The following is a 23,536-nucleotide window of genomic DNA, read 5'->3' on the forward strand; positions in this document are numbered from 1 at the left end:
CGGCGGCGGCAGGCCCGGCCCCGGGATGGCGATGTTCCGCAGCCTGGTGGCTTCGGCTCAGCAGCGACAGCCGCCGGGCGGGCCGGCGGGCGGCGACAGCGGCTTGGAGGCGCAGTACAGCTGCCCGATCTGCCTGGAGGTGTACCACCGGCCTGTGGCCATCGGCAGCTGCGGCCACACGTGAGTGCGCCGGCCTCCGGGAGGCCGCGGGGTCGGGACGCCGCTGCGGGGAGGGGTTCCGCGCCCGCCCCGGCAGGGGCCCGAGGCCCGCGAGCGCCCGGCGCTGCCTCGGAGCCAGGCGCGCGGAGGACTCGGGCGGGGGCGCGGGGCTCCCTGCGCCGCCCCGGCCCTGTCCTTTGGGCGCGTTCCTCCGCCTCGGCCCAGCCTCCCGCCCGCCAGCCCCGGGCGAGCCGAGCACCCCGTCGGCGCTGCGGGCGACCTGCAGCCCAGTCTGGCCCCTGGGATCTGCGGAGGGCTTCGGCGGGCCTAGCCGGGTACCCGGGCTGGCGGGCGACCTCTGCGCCGGCCGCCTTCCGTGCGGTCCCCTGGAGACCAGGGTGGGCGTTTGTAAATAAACGCCTCGTGGCTCTTGCTCTCAGCTCGTCCTCGGACCCGCTGTCCGCTTGTCTTGGCCGGAGAGGAGAGGAGTTCCCTGAAGTTAGGGGAGAGACTTGTCTGGAGGCTGGTGCTGTTTGTTTTGATGGCGAGACCTTGAGTCAGACCCGTCACTGAGCAGCCAGGCGGGCTGGCCCTGGGGACCGGACACCACGCACCCTGCGAGGGCTTCCAGCTGCACGGGAGCCTCCGGGGGGTCCTCTGAAACAGGGGTGTTTCAGCCACAGAAGCCTGAGGATGGGGCTCTTCTCCCAGCGGAGAGCTGCCCTGGAGTCTTCTGGGAGCTGCCAGCCTGGCTGGACGGAGCCGAGATCGGTGTCTGCTCTCCGGCTGCTCCTGGCTGAGCAGTACAGGGCTTGAATGCAATGAGCAGGGTGGCAAGCGAGGTCAGGAGGGTCCGGTGCCAGCAAGCTGGGCTCCTGAGCGGGTGGGTAGGTGCCCCTAGAAAATCTTTCGAAGAGCGGCAGCTGACCTGGGAGGCTCCGGATAGAAAGGGGGGGCTGGGTAGGTGTGTGCCTGCTCCTCAGCTGGGGACGACGCTCCCTCCTCCTCAGGTCAGCCAGCACAGGCACCTGCCCATACCAGGGGAGCACAGCCCTTGTCAGGAGGGGCCCTGGGCCTCATGCTGCTGCTGACGTCGTCAGGGGCAGCCTCTGAACGTGACTCCGTTCTTGGAAGCACGTGGGCGTGCTCGGGTGTGCTCTGCTGTCTCCAGTCCATCACTGGGAGAACTGTGAGGCTTGACCCAACTTCAGGAAGCCTTTCCTGGCTTTTGGATGGCCTCCCCTTGGCACCCACACTCACCCAGCCCTGGGCCACAGCGTTTCCAGCCTCCGGGTGTGTACAAATCTGTACAGGGGTTTTTTTTTTCCAGATAAGTGTTTTCTTAAAATGTGGTCGTTTTAGGCCACAGCCCCGCACAGAATTGTTGTGAAAGCGCCATGTTCTCTAAACCCTGTCCCCACCCATGTTTCTCTCGGCAGAACCCGATCTGTCTTGTTTCTGACGCTGGTCCCACAAGGAGCTCCTCCGTGGCATCCTCCTTCCCAGCTCTCGCTTCTGCCCCTGTTCCTTACTCTTCCCCAGGGTCTCGTCTGATGTCCTGAGGGCACACACGCACAAGCACAGAGGACTTAAGGGCTCGCACTTTTCCTTGAAAGAGCCCCTGGCGGTGTCGGTGTTGGTCCCGGGTGGCCACCTAACCGTAAACAGTCTGCCTCCACGAGACGGTCTCTGGTGGTATGAGTGGCCGTGCGTGGGCAGCACCGGACAGAAGAGGAGAGAGGGCGTGGTGGGGGGTTTTCAGTCAGAAGGCCGTCAGTGGGGCTCGTGGAAGAGCCCCCAAGAGCTCCCCGGGAACCCCAGAGGAGGGCGATCATCTCTCCTCTTCAGGGGACATCTGGAAGCAGAAGCTGCGTGGCTATGGACGACCCCCTGGTGGACCTTCCCCTGAGGGCCTGTGTGTGCTGGGGCCGGCTCAGCCTCGGGCTCCCCTGGCCTCCATTCTCCTTTCCTGCTCTCTCATCAGCGCTGTCCCAGGGGGCCTTCCGTGCCCGTGTCCCCCCATGTGGTCAGTGAGCAGAGATCACAGAGAAATCAGAGCACTCACGTCTTGGGGGGGAACGTAGGGAATGAGGAGGTGTGTCCTGTGTGCTCAGTGTGCCTCTGCCCGGTCAGGTAGATGCTGTCACCGTTTCTTTTGTACAAGAGGCTACGTTTCCAGGGGTCCCAGCAAAACCAGAGCTGGCGCTCTGGCAGTCGGGCAGACGGCCTCTGAGCCCCGCCTTCCCCCCGCACGCGCCCTTGGAGCAGTGCCCCTGGGGACTGCTGAGCCTTGATGGCCAGACACACAGACCCTCAGGGCTGCGGGCAGGTGCTTCCGGGTGCAGAAGGGAGTCTGCATGCACCTTCCCAAGACCCTCACCTCCGCGGCCCCCTGCAGCTGGCAAAGAGGTGCCCTTTGCCTTGACCTGTGGCTCTGTCATCGGAGATGTGGTCCTGCGGCCAGCACTGACGACGTGGTAGCCCGCCCCTGAGCGCTCCCAGGGCCGTGCCTTCTGCGTGTGCGTTTTACAGCTTTGTGGACACAGACCCTCCTCGTTTGAAGCACACACGGCGGTGTCCAGAGTGTTTGCTGTCGAGCAGGCAACCCTGTCACAGACACAGCCGCAGCCACGGACCTGCGCTCCGTCCATGGACGGGTCTGTTCTGGATTTCCCATGTCCGCGCACGACCTGAGCGTGGTGGTCCCGAGGTCCCCGTGGCCATGTCCAGCAGTAGCTCTGTCGTGCTGGGGACAGGCTGCATCCATGTGGCCTTTACCCGTGGCCAGCAACACCCTGTCCCCCCGTGACTGACGAAGTGAGAGGCCAGCGTTGGCCGATAGGCTGGTCAGACCCTTGGAACGGCAGGAGAGGTATCCTGGAACGCTTGTCAGAGCGCTGGGGAGTGGGTGCCGGAGCACCTCTGCCCCACGCCTGCCGGGGTGCCCTGCGGGCCCTCCCCAGGTGAGGACGTGACTAGCGCCCCTCCTCCTTCCCCTGGAGGACAGAGACTCTTCCGAGGGCCCTCAGGCCAAGCGGGGCCTTCTCCCGTGCACACGTGCCTGCCGCTGGTGACAAGCGGGGGCGGGGGGGGGTGCGCCAGGAGCCAGAGGGAAGGTGGAGGGTCTGGGCAGCAGCTTTTCTGGTGGCAGGGAATGCCGGCCACTTAGCTGAGCGGAGCTGAGTGGCCCCCACAGCACTTCCTAAGAAGCTGGACCGAGCGGGTGCTGGGATCAGGTCCCACTTGCTGTCTGCTGGGTGCTCTCCAGCCCGGTGTCCGCACGCACTGAGCGCCACTCGTTTCTCTGCGGCACGGGGGGTGGGACTCCGAGTGAGGGGGGCTTGTTCCTGCGGCCCAGGCACGTCTGTGTCCGCTGGCCGGCCTCTTGTTGTGGCCTCTCCAGGGACGGCGCCAAGAGCCTCAGGCCCCTGGGGCCATGGGTGTCCCTGCTCGGCAGTCAGGGCCCAAGCAAGCCCACTGCCATCCTCACGCCTCTGCTCTGGCACTGTCCCGAGGCTGGCGACATAGCCCGGAGCCCTGTGGTTTCCTCTCCCAGCGCTGTTGGTGATCTTACTCTCCAAAGCTTTGTGCATATAGGGTCTCTGGAGGCCTCCTGTGTCCCCAGAGCACCTGGGGCGCTGGCATCACCGCACGGCCGTAAGATGGGCAGGTTGAGCCTCGGGCTGGGCCCAGGGCTGCGGGGCCAGCACGGCTCCTGGAGAGCCACAGCCACAGCTGCACCAGCCTCCTGCACACGGCAGCAGGCCCCAGAAACCCGCAGCCCGGAGGGGACCTGGGGTTGTCGTTTAGCCAGAGGAGCAGGAATGACCCTCTCCAGAAACAGCGGAGGGGAGCTGCCCTGTGAGGTTGAAAGCAGCCAGCAGCCCTCAGGCCCGTGTCCCGTCCCCCTGCAGGTTCTGCGGGGAGTGCCTCCAGCCCTGCCTCCAGGTGCCGTCCCCCCTCTGCCCGCTGTGCCGCCTGCCCTTTGACCCCAAGAAGGTGGACAAGGCTGTGCATGTGGAGAAGCAGCTCTCGTCCTACAAGGCACCTTGCAGAGGCTGCAGCAAGAAGGTACCCCACCCTGGGGCCGTTCTGGGGCAGGGGCGATAGTCTGTAGCCGCAGGGAGACGGGCCTCTGCTCCCCGCTCCAAGCTCTGCTGAGAGCGGAACCTGAGCTCTGCCCCTCCCCCAGGACCTTCCCGCCCTCATCACCCCCACCCTGCCCTGGGCTCTGGCTCTTAGATTGTTGTGGGGCTAATTTGGGAACACAGGAACCGAGCCTCAGCCCCTCCAATGGGGAGGGAGGCAGGGTCCCCGGCAGAATTGGGGGCCCTCTAGTGCTGACCGCCACCACCCACCTGGCCTGTCTCTCCACCCTGCCTGGAGCCCCTCACAACGGCCCAGCCCCAGGAGCTGACTTTGACTGCCGTCCCTCCGCTCAATGCAAACAGCACCGTAGAAGGCGACCCCTGGTTGCTGTGTTCTAAAGCTCAGGGTCTGGATATCCTGGGGCTACCCTGGGCTCTGCAGTGAGGCCGCTGGCCTCCTTCCCTGGCACACAGGCTTTCTCCCGATACATCTCTTCTGGTTTCCTCGAGGACTGCCCAGCCCCTCTGCAGCCCCCCGGGACCCCAGCTAAGGTCCGCCCCAGTCCCGCAGCCGGTGACCAGATGTACCTGCCGACAGGTGTGCAGGGTCCGCGTCCCCTTCCCTTGGCGCCTCTTTCCTGGCAGGGCTGCAAGGCCCCTGCTTGTGCGGCACCGCGGGCCGTGAACGTCAGGGGCAGGGACCGTCCTGCTTCCTGGGGGTCCTCTCATCCTTTGGAGCCTGACCCCGATGCTGCCTCTGCCTCTGTCTTCCTAGGTGACGCTGGCCAAGATGAGGGTGCACGTCTCCTCCTGCATGAAGGTCCAGGAGCAAATGGCCAACTGCCCCAAGTTCGTCCCCGTGGTGCCCACATCCCAGCCCATCCCCAGGTAGGCCTTCCCACCCGCGTGCTCAGAGCCCCGGTTACTTGTAGGGGCGGTTTCTGCCTGTGCTGCTGTCCCTAGAGGAGGCTGTTGTGTCCCCTCTGCAGACAGCCTCCCTGCCCTGCACGAAGGGGACCCCAAGGAGGGCCCGTACAGGTCGCTGAGTCACCTCGCAGCAGGGACTGTGGGGGAAAGGGAGGGGACCCAGAGCGTTGGGGGGAGCCCAGCAGCCAGACCGTGGGTGGGGGGCGTGGGCAGCGCGGGCCCCCACTCACCTCCTGCCACCCCCCAGCGCCGTCCCCAACAGGTCCACCTTCACTTGCCCCTACTGCGGCGCCCGCAACCTGGACCAGCAGGAGCTGCTCAAGCACTGTGTGGACAACCACCGCAGCGACCCCAACCGCGTGGTGAGTGGCCGGCCCTGGGGGCGGGGGCGGGGGCAGGGAGCGGGGCTGGCTCCCCCCAGCGCCGCTTCAGCCCGCGCCCCGTGTTGCAGGTGTGCCCCATCTGCTCGGCGATGCCCTGGGGGGACCCCAGCTACAAGAGCGCCAACTTCCTGCAGCACCTGCTGCACAGACACAAGTTCTCCTACGACACCTTCGTGGTGCGCGCCCCGCCCCGCCCCACCCCTGCTGGCCCGGGCCCCGCCCCTGCCTCCGCCCCCTCCGGGGCCCCGCCCCGAGGCCGGTGGCCCAGAAACCCTGCCCCCCTGCCCCCCACCACCCTGCAGACCCGCCGCACCCCATCCTATTACCCCGGCCCTAGTTGCTCCTCTGTCCGTCTCAGACTCCGGGTGGTGTGGCCCGAGGCGAAGGAGCCCCCTCCTCCCTGACCCAGGCGGGAGTCAACAGGGCGGTGCCCTCGGGGAGGAACCAGCTGTGGATCCCAGGCGTGGGCAGCCTGTCCCACCAGCCCATGGCCCTGGCGTGACAGCACTGTGCCGCCCTGCGGGGGGCTTCTGGCTCGGAGAGGCGCCCGCGCATCCCCCACCTTCCCTTCCTGCCCTCCAGGATTACAGCATCGACGAGGAAGCCGCCTTCCAGGCTGCCCTGGCCCTGTCTCTGTCCGAGAACTGAAGGCACAGCCCAGCCCCTGGACCTGACCCCTCCGGCCTCGGGAGACTGGGCCGCCTCCGGGGACTGGGTCTCCCGCGCCTGCGCGGGACAAGCGGAGCCTCCTGTGTTGCCGGACAGGTGGTCCCCGAGCCCGCCAGGGCCGGGGTCCTCGGAGGGTGGACACCCGTGCTCCTGGCCAAGCGCGGCTGGCTCCCTCGGTGCTTCGGGCTGAGCAGGTGGCCCTCGCTGGGCCCGAGATCGGGGGCGGTCTGTCTCCAAGCCATGCTGTCCTCGTCCGACCCAGTGCGCCCCAGTGGGGTCCCGCAGGCCTGTGCGGAGCAGGAAGCCCAGGGGAGCCCCGCCCACCATGGGGGGGCCGCTTCCAGTTCACCCGCTCGGGACTGGCTTTTGTGATACTTAGAATTCTGGCGTTTTTCTATACTATCCAGCGTGATGATCTTTCCACATTTTATAGAGCAGTTACTGCTCGTACTGCAATACCCGTGTTTGACTAGACAATAGTATTTTTATGGAACATTTACAAAATTATATTTTTTAAAAAAACAATCAAAAAATAAACAGTTGTGGGGTCTGCGCTGGGGAGCAAAAGGCGCCGACGCCAGAGCCAGAGCGCGCCCCGGGGCTTTGCTCAGACAGATCCTGGCGCTGCTCTGCTGGGTTCCCCTTCCTAACTGCCAGGAGGAACCCCCGGGCACCCAGCTGCTCGCAGAGGCTCCTGACTCCGTGGTCGCCCCAGCAGCGCCGGCTCCTCCCACTGGGGTCCTGGCCCTGCTGTCTTCTCCCCAGGCCGCCCCCAAGCGCTGTCGGTAGGCCGTTCCTGGGGGCGACAGCTGGGGATGGAAGACGCCGTCTTACTCTTTCAGTTCACGGCATAAATTATTGCTCTTTTAGAAAAACTTCAATAAAACATTTCAAAGCATCTGTAGTGACCTTGATCGCTGGTTTTCATCTGGGAGAGTGAGAAGCTGGTGGGGGCTGGGGTGCACCGTGACTTCCCTTTGCTTGAAGTCTGCAGGCGTGTCTGTCCCCCGGCAGCTCCAGCACTGTTGGGGGACAGTGCCGCCCACCTGCCCGGGCCCCTCCCTCTGAGCATGGTGCCTCCCCAGGCTGCCCTCAGCTCCAGGCTCCCCCAGAACACTCTCTCGTCCTCTCTCTCGAACCCCAACAGTTTGTTAGTGACACATCTTGGCAGAAGTGTGCCAGGGTGGCAGTTTTCACCTTCCTTGTCAGGAGATGGGGTCGCCCGAGGCCAGCACACTGGACTCAGTGAGGCCTGCTCTGGGGGCCGGGGGTGGCCATGGTGACTGGAGGGCCACCTCTGGGACACCCTCAGAGTAAAGTCCTGAGTCTGAGCAGCAGCCCCTCTCCCCACTGCTGGTTCTTGCCGCTGGGCAGCTCCCCGGGCATCCTCCTGGTGCCCCAGCATGTGACCTCGGCTCCCCAGGCCCACGTGAAGGCTGGCAGGCGGAAGGAACCATTCAAACAGGAAATGTCCGGGGCGTCTGGCTGGCTTAGAGCGCGTGCTCCTGGTCTTGGGGTTCTAACTTCAGCCCCACGTTCGGTGTAGAGATTACTTAAAATCTTTAAAATTAAAAATCTTTAAATGTGGGATGTCCAGCCAGAGGTGGTGCTCTGGGCTGCCAGAGCGGCTTCCCCAGGCAGGGCTGTGTTCCGGGCTGTTCCTCAAGGCAGGTGGGACTCCTGAGCTTGAAGCCACAGCAGAGCCAGGCAAACGGGTCCCACAAGCAGCCACTCAGGAGAGTGGTGACGGGCTGGTCACCCTCAGGACCCCCTTCATTAGGGGCCTCCAGTCCCACCCTCCCCCCTTCAACCCCACTGGTCGAGGGACACGGTGTGGTGGCAGGTCCCTGCTGCCCCCCGAGGACGCCCGTGGAGCTCTGCCCTCTCCATAGAGCCACGGGGGCGAGAGCCACAGGGGAGTGTCCACACGGGACCTTTCATCTGCAACACCTCAGGCCCAGGGACTTGGAGTCCAGGGCAGTCTGCCCGGGGGAGGGCATCGAGTGAACCCCAACACAGCGTGGGGGGCACGGGTGAGCTGGATCTCAGCAGACCCCACGGTGTCAGGGTGGGGATGCTCCGGCTGAAAGCCACGGCACAAAGAGCCTCCCTTCTACTTTTAATGAATCCTGGCGACAGTGGGGCTGTCCTGCCAGGCCTCCCCCTCAATCCACAGGGCCGCCTCCAGGGCTTCCCGCCGCGTACATGCACACACGCACACGCACACACGCACGCACACGCACACCCATCTCCCGCACAGCCACACAAAGCCAGACAGCGGTGTGTCCTGGTGCCCCACCCGGAGGGCACACTTCCCTTTCCCCAATGGAGTCCATATGCGCATCCGCAGCCTAGAAAGCACGTCTTGGGGCACCTGGGTGCTTAGTGGGTTGAGGCCTCTGTCTTTGGCTCAGGTCGTGATCCGGAGGTCCTGGGATCGAGCCCCGCGTCGGGATCTCTGGTCGGTGGGGAGCCTGCTTCCTCCCCGCTCTCTGCCTGCCTCTCTGCCTACTTCTTTTTTTATTTTATTTATTTATTTTTTTATTTTTTTAAAAGATTTTTTATTTATTTATTTGACAGCGAGAGATCACAAGCAGACAGAGAGGCAGGCAGAGAGAGAGAGGAGGAAGCAGGCTCCCTGCTGAGCAGAAAGCCGATGTGGGACTCGATCCCAGGATCCTGAGATCATGACCTGAGCCGAAGGCAGCGGCTTAACCCACTGAGCCACCCAGGCGCCCCTCTCTGCCTACTTCTGATCTCTGTTTAAAAAAAAAAGAAAGAAAGAACGCGCGTCTGGATCTCAGGTACCTACAGTCTCCTACGATAGCACTGGGCCGGGCAGGCAGGACCCCCGGAGCGCACAGCCCTCGCCACCCCCAGGCCCCTGAGCGCTGGTGCTGTCCTCATCCCGGGGGCCTGTGGGAGCTGAACGCCTGTGAGTCTGGCCCACTGCCTGACCTAGCTGGAGGCACAGCCAGCGGGGATCCCATGGGGGCCTCCTGCGGACTATGCGGGCAGCCACCCAGGCTGCAGAGGAGGCGTCCTGGACCCAAGAGGCCGGCTGTGGACTCCTTCCGGGCTGGAGGACACTCCAGGCCCCGCAGTCAGTGGCTTCCAGAAGCTAGGGACCTGGACCTGGGACCAGGAGGTTCCTGTCTGGCCTGGCCGGTGCACCCCCCACACACACACACCCCGCCGCGCGCCTTGCATGGAAGTTGCGCCAGAGAATTGAGCTGCCAAAGACACCTCTCCTGAGAGCCTCCAAGGACAGGTCGCGCTTGCTGGCCTCTGCCCCCCGGTGGCTGGTGCGGGAAGCACAGTGCGTGCTGCGCGCTTGGCTGGGGGCTGGTCTGCGAGATGGGGACTCCAGCCCCTCTGGTGACAGACAGCAGCAGGACAGGTGGCCCTCCCTTCTCCAACAACCCGCTGGGAAAGAGGGGTCAGCTCCACGGTGCAGGAAGGAGGCAGTGAGGTGCTGAGTGGGGAATTCTGCTGTGGACCCAAGGGACCCCGCTCCTTGAGGCCCTGGGCGTCCCGTATCACTCAGGAACAGCTCCTGCGGCCTTACAAACACACGTGTGCACACACATGCATCACGTGTGCAGCGGTAGGCCACAGCCCCACAGGTGCGCGCACCCCCGCTCGGCCCCCCATTGCTTTCTTCCCCTGCAGCCCCTAGAAACCCTCCTCAGGGCCCAACACTGTGCTCCCCAGCATGCCTAGGACACCGTGTCTAGGACTCTCCTGCATGCTGTGTGCGTAAGCTGTGTGCGAAGGGACAATGTCCCTCCCTGTCTCACACAGGACATGTCTCCCAGACCCCAGATTAAGAACCAGCATCAACTGTAACAGACCTCAAAATGGAATGAGCTCCCCTTCTCTGGGGGTAACCAAACACACATCGGCCACCAATCTGACCAGATGTTGGGAGCTGGAACATTGGGTCTCAATTTCCACAAACCCATGACCTCGTATGGCCACAAGGTTGCCCCACGTCAGGATACAGCAGCCACAGCCACACCCCCACAGATACGCCCTACGCTGGGGCAAGGGCTCTTCGTCTCTGTGGCTGGTGCCCCCAGTGTGAGGGGCCACCCCTCTGGGGTCCTGGGACAGGTGAGCCCCAGCTATGAGGTCCAGCTCCGAGCACTGTTCCAAGAGTCTCGGTCCCGGGACTCTTGGGGTCCCCTCCCAGAAGCTCACCTCTCCTCCAAGCCCAAGGGGTGCGCATGCCCGGGGCCACACTGTTTGGGGGTTCACAATGCCTTTCCGTCTCACCCAGCAAGCGCTGCTGGACCCCGCCGTGCACACGCAGGCACTGCGCAAGAGTGAGGGCTGGCTCCCAGCTGGGCCCCCGTCGGGATGCAGTCTGATGGGGAGCAGGGCCCCCAGATTGGGTCGTGAAAACCAACCAGTTAGGAAGTGAGCACGGACGGGGGATGCAAGTGTACAGACGCACGCAGAGTCAAGCACAACCTGTCTTACTCTTTGTAAGGCAGGAAAAAAGACTCTAAGAACACATTCACATGAGAAGAAAAACTAACCAGAGCTACAGCAATCGCTCCCAGCTGCCTACCCTAACTGCCAAGCAAGGCTCAGGCACCTGATAGAGGCAGATGGGCGGGGCCCAAGCCCAGCTCCCAGCCCGAGGTCCTCCCCAGGGTCTTAGGTATCAAGGGAAGACTGCGGTAATCACCTGGACTCTGGTCCCTGCTCCGGTTGAAAGAGGGGCAGTTCCAGGAGACTGGAGGGAAGTGGGTGGGTGTGAGGCCTAATTGCCAGGTAAAGCGGCCATAATGAGGATAAAAGGACATGGAGCAAGAGCAAAGGGACAGCTGCATCCCCTCCCTGGCCCTGCACAGGTGTGGACAAGAAGAAGCCCATGTCTTCCTCTGTGGGTCCTTCTTGGGTCCAGCCGGACATGACCCTGTAAGCCACAGCCAGTGAGTCTGCGTGACCCCAGCAAGGGCTGAGAAGTGGGTGTGGGTCTTTTGTTGTGGGATCCCAGGGGCCATTTCCAGGGTGAGATGGGGAACCCTCGTTTCCCTAAGTTGTGTGGGCCTCTCTCTGGGGATGAGGGGCGTCACCTCGGCTGATGGCCCACAGTGGATGACCGGGTGAGGAGAGGCAGTGCGGGTGGAGAGCTAGCAGGCACCTGCAAGCCTTCTCTTCATCTGGGAGGAGGAGGAAGGGAGAGAGGGTATAAATAGAAGGCTCTGGAGGCCACGGAACAGGTGAACAAGCAGAAAGCAGCCACGTGTCCTCTGAAATCCACACGCACAACTGCACAGGGCCAGGCTGTGGCCCGCAGGATAAAGACCTCTGTCCATGCGGCACCTGCCCTCCTTGCTCTCACCAAGCCACAGACAGGGGAGCACACGCCTCGGGTGCGCCTGGGTCCCTACCCCGCACGGGCTGACCTCTCAGAGCCTCTCACCTGCAACACTGAATGAACCTGCTGGGGTCATGGCCTTCCCTCCCCGCTTCTCCGGAGGTCCCTCTACCGGCTCACCGTCAACTCCACCCCGTGGCCCCCCAAGCCCAGAGCCGGCATAGAGCCCCCCGCCATCACCTGGCACCCGGTCCTCCAAGGCAGGCAGGCCTGCTGCAAGGCCATGGGAAAAGCCCACAGCTGTCAGGGGCAGGTTGGGCGCTGTGTCCCCTCACCCAGGGAACGCCCCGTCTGATCCCCAAAGTCTTGAAACGTCCACATCAAAAGGGACCAGACACTCCGACGCGGCTGGCCCCGCTCCTCGTGGCACTGAACGAGGGACACGGCCGCCCAGGGGCACAGACTGGTCGGTCTGTGCACAGTGCCCGCGCTTCCCCTCTCGGAGGAAACTTCCGCAACCGCAGCTCAGATCCCCTCGGAATCCCAGAACCCCAGGCTGTGTCCGTTCTCCCCGGGAAAGACGCCTCTGCAGGCGCGGCCCAATCCCTAAAGCCTTGTCCTCGGAGGGAAGGAGCGCTCCCCGGCTTTCCCCCCCGGGAAGGGCCTCGGCCCCCCGCCGCGGCGGCTGACCCCCGCCGCCACGGCCGGCCAGCTGGGCCAGCTTTGGAGTCCAGGGCCTGCGCTCGCGGAGCCTACCGCGGCGGGTGCGCGCGGCCGGAGCAGGGGTTCAGCGCGCGCCTCCACCGCCGGCTGGACGGGAGCCCGGTTCGGCTTCCGCCCAGCCCTGACCTCCGCCCTTTAGTCCACGCTGAGTGGGTGCGCCAGGCCCCAGGGGTCGGTGTGACTCGCGGCGCGCGCCAGGGCAGTCCCGTGGGGAGGACTCGGCGGCCACGCGCTCCCTCCCCCGCGGCCCGCGCACCTGTCCTGGGCGTGGCCCCGAAGCCCCGCCCCGCGACCCCGCCCCGGCCGCGCCTCGCGCTGGTTGGCCCAGGCCGCGCGCTATGCTAATGAGCCAGCCCTCCCGCCACCTGCCCGCAGCGCTGCCCACGGGCGCCCGGCGGACGCGTCGGGGCACCCGCGTCCGCCGGGGGGACCATGCCGCGCTCCTTCCTGGTGAGAGCGCACTCCAGCCACAGGGTTCCCAACTACAGGCAGCTGGAGACGCAGAGAGGTAGGGGCTGCCGGGCTCCTCGGACTTCGTCCCAGGTGGGAGGAAGGGGGCATCTTGCCGGCAGAGGGGCAGCGAGACCCCGGGTGCGTGGGTGGCCTGCGGGCGCTCGTCGGCTGCGGGGGACCTCGGCCCGCGTCGGGCTGAACAGGCGCGCACTCTCTCCCCAGAGAGAGAAGTTTCAAGGCCCCCAGTCACTTTGGGGCTCTCCGCTTGGGGCCTGGTGAACCCATCGCAGCTAAGGGAGCCCCGGAGCCATCTTCCTGGGGCAGGAGGTTTGGGTGGGTGGGTGATGGGGTCCCGGGGACTGGTGGGGAGAGAGACTGGGAGAACTTGGGGATGCGGTCCAAGTGCTCCCCCCAGAGCATCCCGAGGAGCCCAGAAGAGTGACCCAGGGGCTCTGTGTGCCTAAGCCCAGCTCCTGCGGCGTTCCTCCCGGCCCCTCCAGTGCTTCCTCACACCTTTCCCGTGGGTCACCTTCCCTCGGGTCTCCGTTCACCCCCGTGACAGTCCCTCAGAGCAAGCTGTGGGGGGCACTTAGGGGCTGCAGTCCTTCTCCCAACCCCAAGGGTGGCTCAGTGGGGAGATGCACATCCAGGATCCAGGACTGTCTATGTATCCCCATTCCGGGCTAGGCATAGGGACACAAGAAGGTCCTGGGACAAAAGTCTCTCTAGAGTGATCAGAGCCATTCCCCACAGCTCAGCTGCTTCTTGGGGGGTGAAGACCCCTTCCCCTGGGGAAACTGCTTGGTGACTCAGACAAAGAGGGGAGGAGGGGCACCGTGGAGGCCTGCGAGTGGGTCCATCCCGGGGCCCACTGCCGCGGGGGTGCCTCCTAGGACTGGGCTCCTGAACTCTGCATTTTGAAATCAGTTTAATGAGTCACCACCAGTGGTTTTCACAAAATGAAACAGAACAGGAACCATCAGAGTGCAGGGCTCAGGGGAAGGAAACCTGTGCTTCAGATATATGTGTGTCTATGGCGACAAATGGAACCGACACGGGCCATACTAGTGTTTCAAACCTGTTGTCTGCAGCCCGGCCTTAGCACGCACCTGGCTTTACCCTTGGTGCAGACGTGCAGACCAGGGCAGCCAGTGACAAGGGTCAGACTCAGCCACCTCCCATCCTCCTCCCTCCTGCCCGCGGAGAGCTAGGGGACCACTGTGAGCCTCCTCTGCTAGGATGTTGTCCGGGGCCCCTCACTCTCTGATTTTAAGTAAGAGCCTTTTCAGGCCCCCCCCAGGGAATGTCTAAAACCAGAAGGAACTTGTCTCTTCTCCCAGGAGTTTGAGTCCCAGGACCAGTAATAACATCCAGCAGCCCCAGGAAGTACGGAAAGCATTTAAAGGACCAGCAGAGGCGTGGGGGCAGGGCCACTAGCTTGGCTGCCTCTCTCCCCTGCCCTCCCCCTGGGCCCCCCAAAAAGGGTTTGGCTCTGACATACCTGGGGCCAGGGTGGTGGCTGCATCCCAGAGACAGGAAAGGTGCTGTTTTTCCCCAGTAGAAAGGCCCCTCATGGTGCTTCTGTGGCATCTTAGGCTCTGCGGCATCCCAGGGCTATCTTTCCAGAACTTCCTTGGCCTTTGTCTCTTAGCTTGCCGTGGCTATTCTCTCTGGAGGACAGAAATTTGGTGTACTATTTTATAATTGGAGGATTAGGGGTGAAGTCAGGGCAGAGTGGAGGATGGGAACCTCCCTTAAAGGTCCTCATTTCTCTACATCCTCACCGACACTTGCAACTGTTTGTTTTTTTTTTAAGATTTTATTTATTTGACAGAGAGACCACAAGTAGGCAGAGAGGCAGGCAGAGAGAGAGGAGGAAGCAGGCTCCCCGCTGAGCAGAGAGCCCGACGCGGGGACTCGATCCCAGGAACCTGAGATCACGGCCTGAGCCAAATGCAGAGGCTTAATTAACCCACTGAGCCACCCAGGCGCCCTGCAATTGGCTGTTTTTAAATTCTAGCCATCCTAGTGGGCATGACATGTTACCTGGTTGTGGCTTTAATTTGGATTTCCTTGATGGCTAAGGGGGGCAAGCACCTTTTCCTAGGCTTGTGAGCCATTTGTATCTCTCTCGCTTTTTTTTTTTTTTTTAAAGTAAGCTCCACGCCCAACATGGGGCTTGAACTCACAACCCTGAGGTTAAGAGTCAGACGACCTACAAACTGAGCCCGCCAGGCACCCTGCTATTTGTATACCTTGTTTGGAGAAACGTTTATTCAGATCCTTTACCCGTTTTATTTAGTTGACAGGCGGAGATCACAAGCAGGCAGAGAGGCAGGCAGAGAGAAAGGAGGAAGCAGGTTCCCCGCTGAGCAGACAGCCCGATGTGGGGCTCGATCCCAGGACCCTGGGTTCACAACCTGAGCCGCAGGCAGAGGCTTTAACCCACTGAGCCACCCAGGCATCTTCTTTACCCGTTTTAAATTTCTATTATTTGTCTCTCATTGCTGCATTGTAAGAGCTCTTTGTATATTCAGGATGCTAGTGACTTACCAGGTATGTGATCTGCAAATATTTTCTCCCCATCTGTGGGTGGTCTTTCTCGACCCAAAGCCTTGGCATGAAGGTAGAAATAAGGCCAGAGATTTATTCCGTCACATCTGGAGCACGAAGTGGGACAGGGGCTGTTTGGAGATTTGGGTTTGGGGGAAATGCGGATGTAACTACCCACTCACCTGTTGACTCTGGGGGCTCCCGCTGCTCCCATCTGGTCAAGTGTGGGCATGCCAGCCCCCAGGTTTGGGCGTGGCAGCCTGGGGACCAGCTGCCCTAGGAGGCTGTGGCGGTACCACCGAGCACGGCTATCGACCCGGCAGCGTTGGCGGGAGGCTGTGCGCACCTCCGTCGCCATGGGTGAGGGGTGATCGGGGGTGACTGGAGGCTAATTAGTTGTCTTATACATCGTAGCCGACTGCCAAGTGTTCGCTCTGAGTCAGCGCTGTGTGGGAGCCTGGCGCCGCAGCTCTGAGCTGGCCCCCAGGTGGAACTGGGGTCAGGGAGGCCTGCCCTGCCTGGGTCACAGGGGAACCTCCCTCGGCCCCACGAGGAGCCTGTTGGGGACTTCTCTTCCTTTGTTTTTAGAGACCTGTCCCGTAGGCCCTGTGGTCACGTCCTGAGCGGACACCCCGCCTCGTCTGTCCTTTCCCTGCGAACGGAAGTGCGATGACCCAGAGGAGGCCTGGGGTCGGACCAAGCAGGGCAAGTCTGAGGTCGCAGTGTGGGGGCTCATGTTCACCTGTACCTTCTCTCTCCGTCCTCCCTTCCAGAAGTCAATGGTGCCCGTTCTGCCTGCAGGGGCCTGGTGGTGCCCGTGCTCCTCCCAGAGAAGTCGGCCTCTCCCACACCTGCTGACCCTCCCCGGCCCTGGGAGCGCACCTCCGTCATCGCCCGCATCTCCCTGCCCCTTCCCTGCCACGAGGAAGCGCAGGGGGCCCCCGGGCCAGACCCCCTGCAGGTTGGCCCGGTGCACCTTTGGGCCAGCCGGGCCCCCAGCGTACCCCTCAAAGATAGCCTGAACCAGCTTAACCTGCCCCCGCTGCTGGTGCTGCCCACACGGTGGCCCCCGATCCCGGGCCCCGCTGGGGGCCCCGCCGCAGATGGCCCGCTGGGTGCGGCACGGGCCCCCGGCGGCTTCCAGTGCGTGCACTGCGGCAAGCCCTACCACACGCCGGCCGGGCTGGCCAGGCACCGGGAGCCGCACTGCCAGCTGCAGGCACAGCGCTGCTTCTCCTGCAAACACTGTGACAAGGAGTACAGCAGCTTGGGCGCCCTCAAGATGCACCTGCGCACGCACACGCTGCCCTGCCCCTGCGCCATCTGCGGCAAGGCCTTCTCCCGGCCCTGGCTGCTCCAGGGCCACATGCGCACCCACACAGGTGGGTTGGTGGGAGGCCCCAGGGGGCGGGGTTCAGGCCTGGCCCCAGACAGGACCAGAGGGGAGAGTTTGCAGACAAGTGGGCCAACACGGCCGGGCTCCCTCCACAGGCTCCGGGGAGGGTCCTTCCTGCCTCCTCTAGCGCCGGGGAGGCCCGGGTGTCCCTCCACCGTGGCCATGTCCCTCGCCCCTGCCCCCATCCTCATGTGGCCTCTCCCCTATGCGTATTTGCGTCCATATTACTTCTGTTGTGAGGACACAGTATAGGGGGCCAGGGTCCACATACCCAGGGTGACCCTACCCTAATCTGGTCGCATCTGCAGGGGCCCTGGGTTCCAGGTCAGGTCACATCCACAGGCACTGGAGGTTATGACACAAACACATCTGTTTTGAGACACACAATTCACCCCACAACACCTGGCAAAGCGCAGGATGCCCCGGCTTCTGCGGGCCTGACTTGTCACCTCCCGCGGCCTTCCGGAATGCTGGAGCAGGAGGAGCAGGGGACGGAGAAAGACGGGTGGCAAGCACGGGGGACACAAACTGCTTGAGGGCACAGACGACAGTGGGGCTTGATGAGGGCCCGGGAGCAAACCCATCCCGGGGGAGAGGAGGCCTGAACACAGGAAGGAAGAGGGCAGCTGTGGACAGACAGAGACAGATGAGCCGACGAAAGAGAGGGACATGTGCCCAGACCGGAGGCCCAGAGTCCTCAGCACTTCCACTCCAAGGCTGGAGGTAGGACCACACCGCACCCCAGGCCCACCAGGAGAGGGAGAGGGAGGCACAGACAGAAGGCCAGGAACGAGACTTGCGGGCCAAGGCCCCGGCTGCCACGCATGCCTCCTGTCCCCGGAGCCTCCCGGCCCGAGTCTCTGTGACGAGGACTCTTGGGAGTCCCAGCTGGGCAGAGGCTGGAAAGAAGGGTCTCGCAGGGGCTGCTGTCTGGGCTGAAATTCTGTTTGGTTTTCCTCAGCTCCCCACGCAGAGACGTCCCTGAGTGCCTACCCCCCACACTTTCAGGCACTCAGAGCTCGGGGTCTGGGAGCCCAGAGGGTGGGAGGCTCCGCAGGAGACTGAGTGGGCTGGAGGGTGTCCGGGCTTTGAGCGGCAGGGAGAGATGCTCGGGGGCCGTGGGGACTGCAGCCTGCTGCCTCTCGGGACTCCGCAGGGCGGTGGGCTGGGAGTCACTCCACACGGGCGGAGGACAGATGAGCCCCAGTGGTCCTCTTACACTTGTTAGGGCTCTCCCCGGGGCCCAGCTCCCAACGGGACTTTGTGCAAATCCCCAAGCGCCCTGACTCGAAGTGCTCTGGAGGACACAAGGTTCCTAAGACGTTCCTAAATGCCCGTGTCCACTGCAGGGGCCGGGGCTCAGTGCTTCCAGCCCACCTTCACGGCCGATCGGGGAGCAGCGCCTCTTGCCACCCCATCCTTGCACGGCAGGAACAGCGGCCAGAAGGCTCCCCGGAGGGCTCTGGCAGAAACACAGAAGGATCTGGTGACTGTGGTGATTACAGCAAAGACCCACGCTAGACCTTTCCTCTTAGGGTCTTAGATGCTGTAGTCCTGGCCGGATGTGACCGTCCATCCTGTTCCCAAGCGGCTCTGACCTTGACTGTGTATGTGGGCCTGTTGGTCCTAGGGTTTCCTCCCGGAGCCGGGCTGAGGCTCCCTCCAGAAATGCTGGGGAAGAGAATGCATTAGAACGAGCACGAACATTTGGAGAAGATGGAGGGCCTTATTCATTTATTTTTTTATTTTGAAGATTTTACTTATTTATTGGTGGGGAGCAGAGGGAGAGGGGCACCCTGCTGAGCAAAGCCTGAGCCGGGCCCACCCCCCACAGCCCTGGGATCACGACCTGGTTTGACATCCAGAGGCCTGTACTCACCCAGGCACCCCGAAGCTTGTTCGTTTGCAAACACAACCCATGAGCCCAGGGCCAGCTCCCGTGACCAGGCAGAGGGACCCTGACCCACGCTCCCCTTCCTCCCCCAGGTGAGAAGCCCTACAGCTGTCCTCACTGTAGCAGGGCCTTCGCCGACCGCTCCAATCTCCGGGCCCACCTGCAGACGCACTCCGACACCAAGAAGTACCAGTGCGCGACCTGTGCCAAGACCTTCTCCCGCATGTCGCTCCTGGCGCGTCACCAGGAGTCCGGCTGCTGCCCCGGCCCCTGAGGAGGGTGGGCTCGGTGCGGGCAGGAGGGACAGGACGTCACCCAGGAGCTGCCGGCTGCCCTGCCGTGCTGCCCGGCCCCACACTCGCCCGTGGGGTGATTCTCCTCTCTGCCTGCCGCCGCCCACCCCCATCCCGAACCGGAGACGCGTGGAGGGCTGTTAGGGTGAGTGACCGAGGACGGTGACCGAGGACTGTCCTGTGTTTGACTTGCTCTGGTTTCTGCTTCTGCTCTCCCAGAGTTCAAGGCCGGTGGGGGACAGCGGCAGCGTGGCCCGCGCCTGCCGTTCCGCTGGCCTTCGTGGGGAGAGCTGCCTCAGGGCTCCCCTCCGCCTGCCGCTGGTCTGGACCCCGGGCTCAGCTGCGCCCCGTCAGGGATGCGCGCACGCCGCCCCGCCCGCGTCCCCAGGCAGCCCCGGACAGAGCGGACAGAGCGAGGGCCCCACCGCAAGCACAGGGCAGAGGGCAACCACGTGTCCTCTGAGGCTCTGAGGCAACGGCGGAGGCTGAGCGTGGAGCTGTCCTGAGGGGCTGCAGGTGGGTGACGTGGCCCTCTGGCCGCAGAGTGGGGGAGGGGCGGCGCGCGCACAGAGCCGAGGGACGGCGGGATGAAGGGCAGGACAGGCGGGAGGGGCGGGCACGGGCAGGGGGGCAGGCGCCGTGCAAGCCGGAGGCCAGAAGTGGGAACAGCACTGAACAGGGAGGGAGCCACGGGGCGGGGACGTGCTGGGGAGAGGGTGTGAGCAGAGCTGGGGAAATCAAGGCCCCGGGAAGAGGCCGCCGTGGGCTCGCACGCCCGCGCTGGCAGGGCGCTCAGAAGGCCGTCTAGTCTGGGTCTGCACACGTCTCTACGGAGGCCACCACACTGCCCAGGGGCTGTGTCCGCGGCCGCCCGTGGCACCGTCCCCTCCCCTCTGCCTGCCCTTTCCTGAGGCCGCAGGCGTCCTCCAGCTGAGAGAGGGACAGGCCTGTCAAACAGACTCCGATGCCGACAGCAGACCCCTCCCCGGCCTCCTGCCCCCCGGGGCAGCCTCTTCCCACCTCCAGCCTCCGGGCGGTCACCTGCTGGGCTGGTCCTCCCTCCTGCCGGCCCATCTTGGCATCTCCGGCTGGCCCCGGGAGGGCGGCCTGCGTCTCACGGGGACCGATTGAGTTCTCGACACCCGGAGGGGACACCTGCTCCTCTCTGCAGGAGGGCTGGCCGGCCGTCAGCGACGCCACTTCTGGCCCAGGCTGAGGGACAAAGTCAGGCACCTTGGTCCTGGCCCCGAATGGGGCCACAGGGCAAGCGGCAGAGGTCCCCGTCTCATCCCCAAGCCCTGTGGCCCTGCTGAGGAACATCCACCAGGCCCACCCTGGCCACACGGCACCTGCAGATTCCGCTGGAGGCTCCTCTGGGGCTGCTTGGACGACGGCCATTGGAGGAGCCTTGGGGACACCCCAGAGGAAACTGGACCGTTATCTTGGGCTTCTCAGGACCAAGGGTGACCTTGATGAAACTGGCCACCCAGGAGCCCGCGGCTCCAGCAAGTACCAGACTGTACAGCAGGTGAAGGAAGACGCCCTCTGGGAGAGCCTCGCTCACATTCCCGGGCTGCACCGCTGCCTTCCCTCCGCAGGGATCAGCCGCACCCCGAGGCACAGACAGTGTGAGCGGGAGGCTTAGCTAATATATCCGCGTCCTGGGGCTGCGTAACCAAGTTCCCCACACCGGGCGGCTTGAACCACAGACGTCCGCTCCCCCACCGTCGAGAGGCCGCATGTCTGAGACCCAGCAGGCCGGTTCCTCCTGGGGCCCCTCTCGCGGCCCCTGCTGGCTTGCCGGCATCTTCCACGTCCTCGGCTGGTAGACCCGTCCCCCACCTCTGCCTCTGCCTCTGTCTTCCTGCCTGTACGTCTGTCTCTGTGTCCAAATCCCCCTTTCCCTGAGGATACCCGGCCTACTGGGTTAGGACCCCCCGATGACGTCATCTTAACTGGATCAACTCCAAAGACCCTGGTTCCAAATGGGGCGACATTCTGAGGTGCTGGGGGTCAGGACTTCAACACCACCCACCCCCAACAGCTGACATGAGCAGTCTGCCAAGAGACACCCGGGGTCAGCTCCTCTGTCCTCAGTCCACAAAGGGCTGGTGGGTGGGCGCCGTCGATTTAACTGACGGATTCACTGGACACACTCCTGTGCCCATCCCCACCACCTGTCCGTCGTCCCGAGCAGGGGCCTCTGCTCACAGGGCGGCCATCCCTCCCAGCCGTCTCCCAGGGCGCTGGGCTCCTCTGCTGAGCGGGTCAAGCCCGCCATCGGCCTGTGTCCCGCCATCTCACAGGAGGCCTTTTTTTTTCTTTTTAAATAGCATCCAGATGCCTGGAGAAGGCTATATCGTAGATTGTGTTCTATTTCTGGGTCCCGATGTCTAAATGAGGCGATGCACCTGTTGGATATGAAGGGAGGGAATTTCGCGGCTCTAAAATAAAGTCGAATGCTTGCCCTTCTGTACCGGCCCATGGAAAATGCTCCTACATTTGTATCTGGACTGGCAGAGGGCAGGGCAGCGGAGGCTGGCTCGGCAGACGCGGTGAGGAAAGGCCTGAGCGCCTGCCGGGAAGCCAGCGGAGGATGAATGGGGGAGACAACCCACCGGGAGCACGTCGGCTGTGGTCAGATCACGGGGAGGCCACGCGGCCTGGCCCGAGCGGCTGGCAGCTCCCCCTCCCCGTGCTCCCTGCCTTTCATTGTCACTTTGGTTATCAGAGTTCACCTGGGACACCCATTACGAAGTTAGCTTTCTGGAGCCCCCATACTGACACCTACAGAGTAGGAACCAGGAAGGGAGCCCGGCCTCGTGCACGTCTGTCCCAGTGGCGTGGGCGCGGCTGGTTCCAAATGGGAGCTGCTCTTTGGGTCCCTCCACCCAAAGGCTTTCTTTTTCCTGCCCAGACTTTGCTGAACCCATGTCCCCTCTTCACCCTAAAGAAGGCCTTTGGGCCCCCTCCCTCCGAGGCAGGAGCAAGTGGAGGGGGGCCAGAGGCCCTGGGGCCGAGGAGCTGGGAGCTGGTGCTGTGGCCATAGCCCGTCCTGTGGACGCTCCACCAGTTCCATCCAGCAGAAAGCAAAAGTCTAAGAGATCAGGGGGGATTCTGGACGAGAGGAAAACCATGTAACAAGCCCTCCAAGCTTGTAACAAGCCCATCTTTCAGCAAGAAAGGAGTCCCTGGATGGTGGTGTGAGGGCGATGGACAGGGTCAGCACCAGATACCCAGCCAGGAAAACCACTGTTCTCGGACTCAGATGCCAGCGGCCGGCCTCTGCGGGCTCAGTTCCTGGAAACAGGTGCAAGAGGGACACGCGGTCTCTCGGTGGCCCGGTCCCCTGCCCCATCCCCCCCTCAAGGAAACCACTCTCCTGAAGCTACAGACACACTAGGGTTATGCTTTCCCTTCCAAAAGTCCAGAGGGTTCCAAAAATATCATTTTGGCCCGGAATATTCGGGGGGGTTCTCTAGAAGTTTGAAAATAGCCTGCTTGTTACTATCTATATTCAGAGAACCCACTCCTGGCCTCCACTTGGGGGCTAAGTATAACTCGCTGGCAAAGTTCAATGGAACAAAAGTTTCCAGACCTCTGTCACTTGTGCACGGCATGACACTCCAGGGAGGACGCTGCCAAGACTCAGAGGGGGTCCAAGGCCGGGACAGCAGGGCGCCCCCGAGTGGGGGGCGTCTGTGGGACTCACCAGCAATCAGGGTGTCCTGGCTCGGTCCCCGAGTGAGGAGCTCTGATCCTAGCTGAGTCAATCCCACTGTAAGGCCTTGGCTTCCGCTTCTGTAAGAAAAGGAAATCATGCTAAACTCAGTTTCAGAATTCAGGGGAGGACCAAATACATATAATAGCAAAAAAAAAAAAGAAAGAAAAAAAAAGACACCCGATAAAACCGAACAGTTAACTTCAGAGAAACCCTTCCCTCCTCTTGGAGTGTGCAGGCACCTCCCAGCCAGCGAGTTCCGGCTCCCGCTCTCCCCTCCCAGCTGCCTGCCCAGCTCACTGCGCTGCTGGGAGTGTCCGAGGGCCCCACACACACGGGGCTGGGGCTCAAGGTCACAGCGGGGTCAAGGGGGCTGCTGAGGGGCAGAGGTCGGGGTCCATCTCAGCAGCTGGGCATGTACCTCTCCGGTATGTGCAGAAGTTCAGGGCTGTGTCCCCCATCGTCCATCCGTGCTGTGCCCCCAACCCCCAGGCTGACCTGAGGGCATCCGCCCCCCACCGCCAACAGTCTCCCCACACCTCTGTCCCTCGGGGCCTCTTGTTTTCCTGTGAAGATCCACCAGTCTCGGGTCCTTCGGGAGGACGTGGAATCACTCGGCCCCTCTAGCTTAAGATACCGGTCCCCTTCCCTCCGCCGGGAGCAGGCCTAGGTGCCAGAGAGTGACATAGTGACCTCGGAAATGAGAGTGAGTAAGGAGGGCGGTCCTGGAGCCTCAGGGGACTGAAACCTGCATGTTCACCTCGGGAACGCAAGTGTTCCGAATCGGCCAAAAAGAGGCTGGGTTAGGGACAGTCCGAGCCCGGATCCCGCCGCCAGCCCCTCCACGGAGTGTGAGATGAGGAGCAGCCGCTGTCCCTGTGGCTCTGTGACCTTGGTGGCGGCTGTGTCTGCCCCTCACAGAACCTGCCCCGCGGTGCTGTAACA

At 63.3% G+C, this 23,536-nt stretch overlaps 2 protein-coding genes across 4 annotated transcripts; both read left to right on the forward strand.

Annotated features, from left to right (window-relative positions):
- The first annotated feature begins 9 nt into the window (after window positions 1-9).
- On the forward strand, window positions 10-7,124 carry RNF166 (ring finger protein 166). 3 transcript variants are annotated; one of them, XM_044255565.1, is made up of 7 exons: window positions 10-180; window positions 4,074-4,230; window positions 4,758-4,845; window positions 5,023-5,135; window positions 5,422-5,536; window positions 5,626-5,733; window positions 6,140-7,124. In XM_044255565.1, the coding sequence occupies exons 1-7, from the start codon at window positions 26-28 to the stop codon at window positions 6,229-6,231; spliced, it is 828 nt and encodes a 275-aa protein (XP_044111500.1). In that variant the 5' UTR covers window positions 10-25; the 3' UTR covers window positions 6,232-7,124. The 3 variants fall into 3 exon arrangements, with proteins under 3 accessions (XP_044111500.1, XP_044111501.1, XP_044111502.1); XM_044255566.1 differs by lacking the exon at window positions 4,758-4,845; XM_044255567.1 differs by lacking the exon at window positions 10-180 and having other exon boundaries at window positions 3,984-4,230.
- Window positions 7,125-12,713: 5,589 nt separating this feature from the next.
- Window positions 12,714-18,851, forward strand: SNAI3 (snail family transcriptional repressor 3). Its single transcript, XM_044255568.1, has 3 exons — window positions 12,714-12,789; window positions 16,061-16,669; window positions 18,670-18,851. The coding sequence occupies exons 1-3, from the start codon at window positions 12,714-12,716 to the stop codon at window positions 18,849-18,851; spliced, it is 867 nt and encodes a 288-aa protein (XP_044111503.1).
- Window positions 18,852-23,536: the final 4,685 nt, after the last annotated feature.

This window comes from Neovison vison, chromosome 7 (genome assembly GCF_020171115.1).
Source record: "Neovison vison isolate M4711 chromosome 7, ASM_NN_V1, whole genome shotgun sequence".
Lineage (NCBI taxonomy): Eukaryota > Metazoa > Chordata > Mammalia > Carnivora > Mustelidae > Neogale > Neogale vison.

Bases quoted from the DNA above. Each gene is read 5' to 3' on its own strand.
- RNF166 (XM_044255565.1), top strand. From the start codon at position 26: ATGGCGATGTTCCGCAGCCTGGTGGCTTCGGCTCAGCAGCGACAGCCG. The intron at 4,846-5,022 runs GTGTGCAGGGTC...CTGTCTTCCTAG, and splicing joins CCAGATGTACCTGCCGACAG to GTGACGCTGGCCAAGATGAG. The intron at 5,136-5,421 runs GTAGGCCTTCCC...GCCACCCCCCAG, and splicing joins ACATCCCAGCCCATCCCCAG to CGCCGTCCCCAACAGGTCCA.
- SNAI3 (XM_044255568.1), top strand. From the start codon at position 12,714: ATGCCGCGCTCCTTCCTGGTGAGAGCGCACTCCAGCCACAGGGTTCCC. The intron at 12,790-16,060 runs GTAGGGGCTGCC...CCTCCCTTCCAG, and splicing joins GCAGCTGGAGACGCAGAGAG to AAGTCAATGGTGCCCGTTCT. The intron at 16,670-18,669 runs GTGGGTTGGTGG...TTCCTCCCCCAG, and splicing joins CCACATGCGCACCCACACAG to GTGAGAAGCCCTACAGCTGT.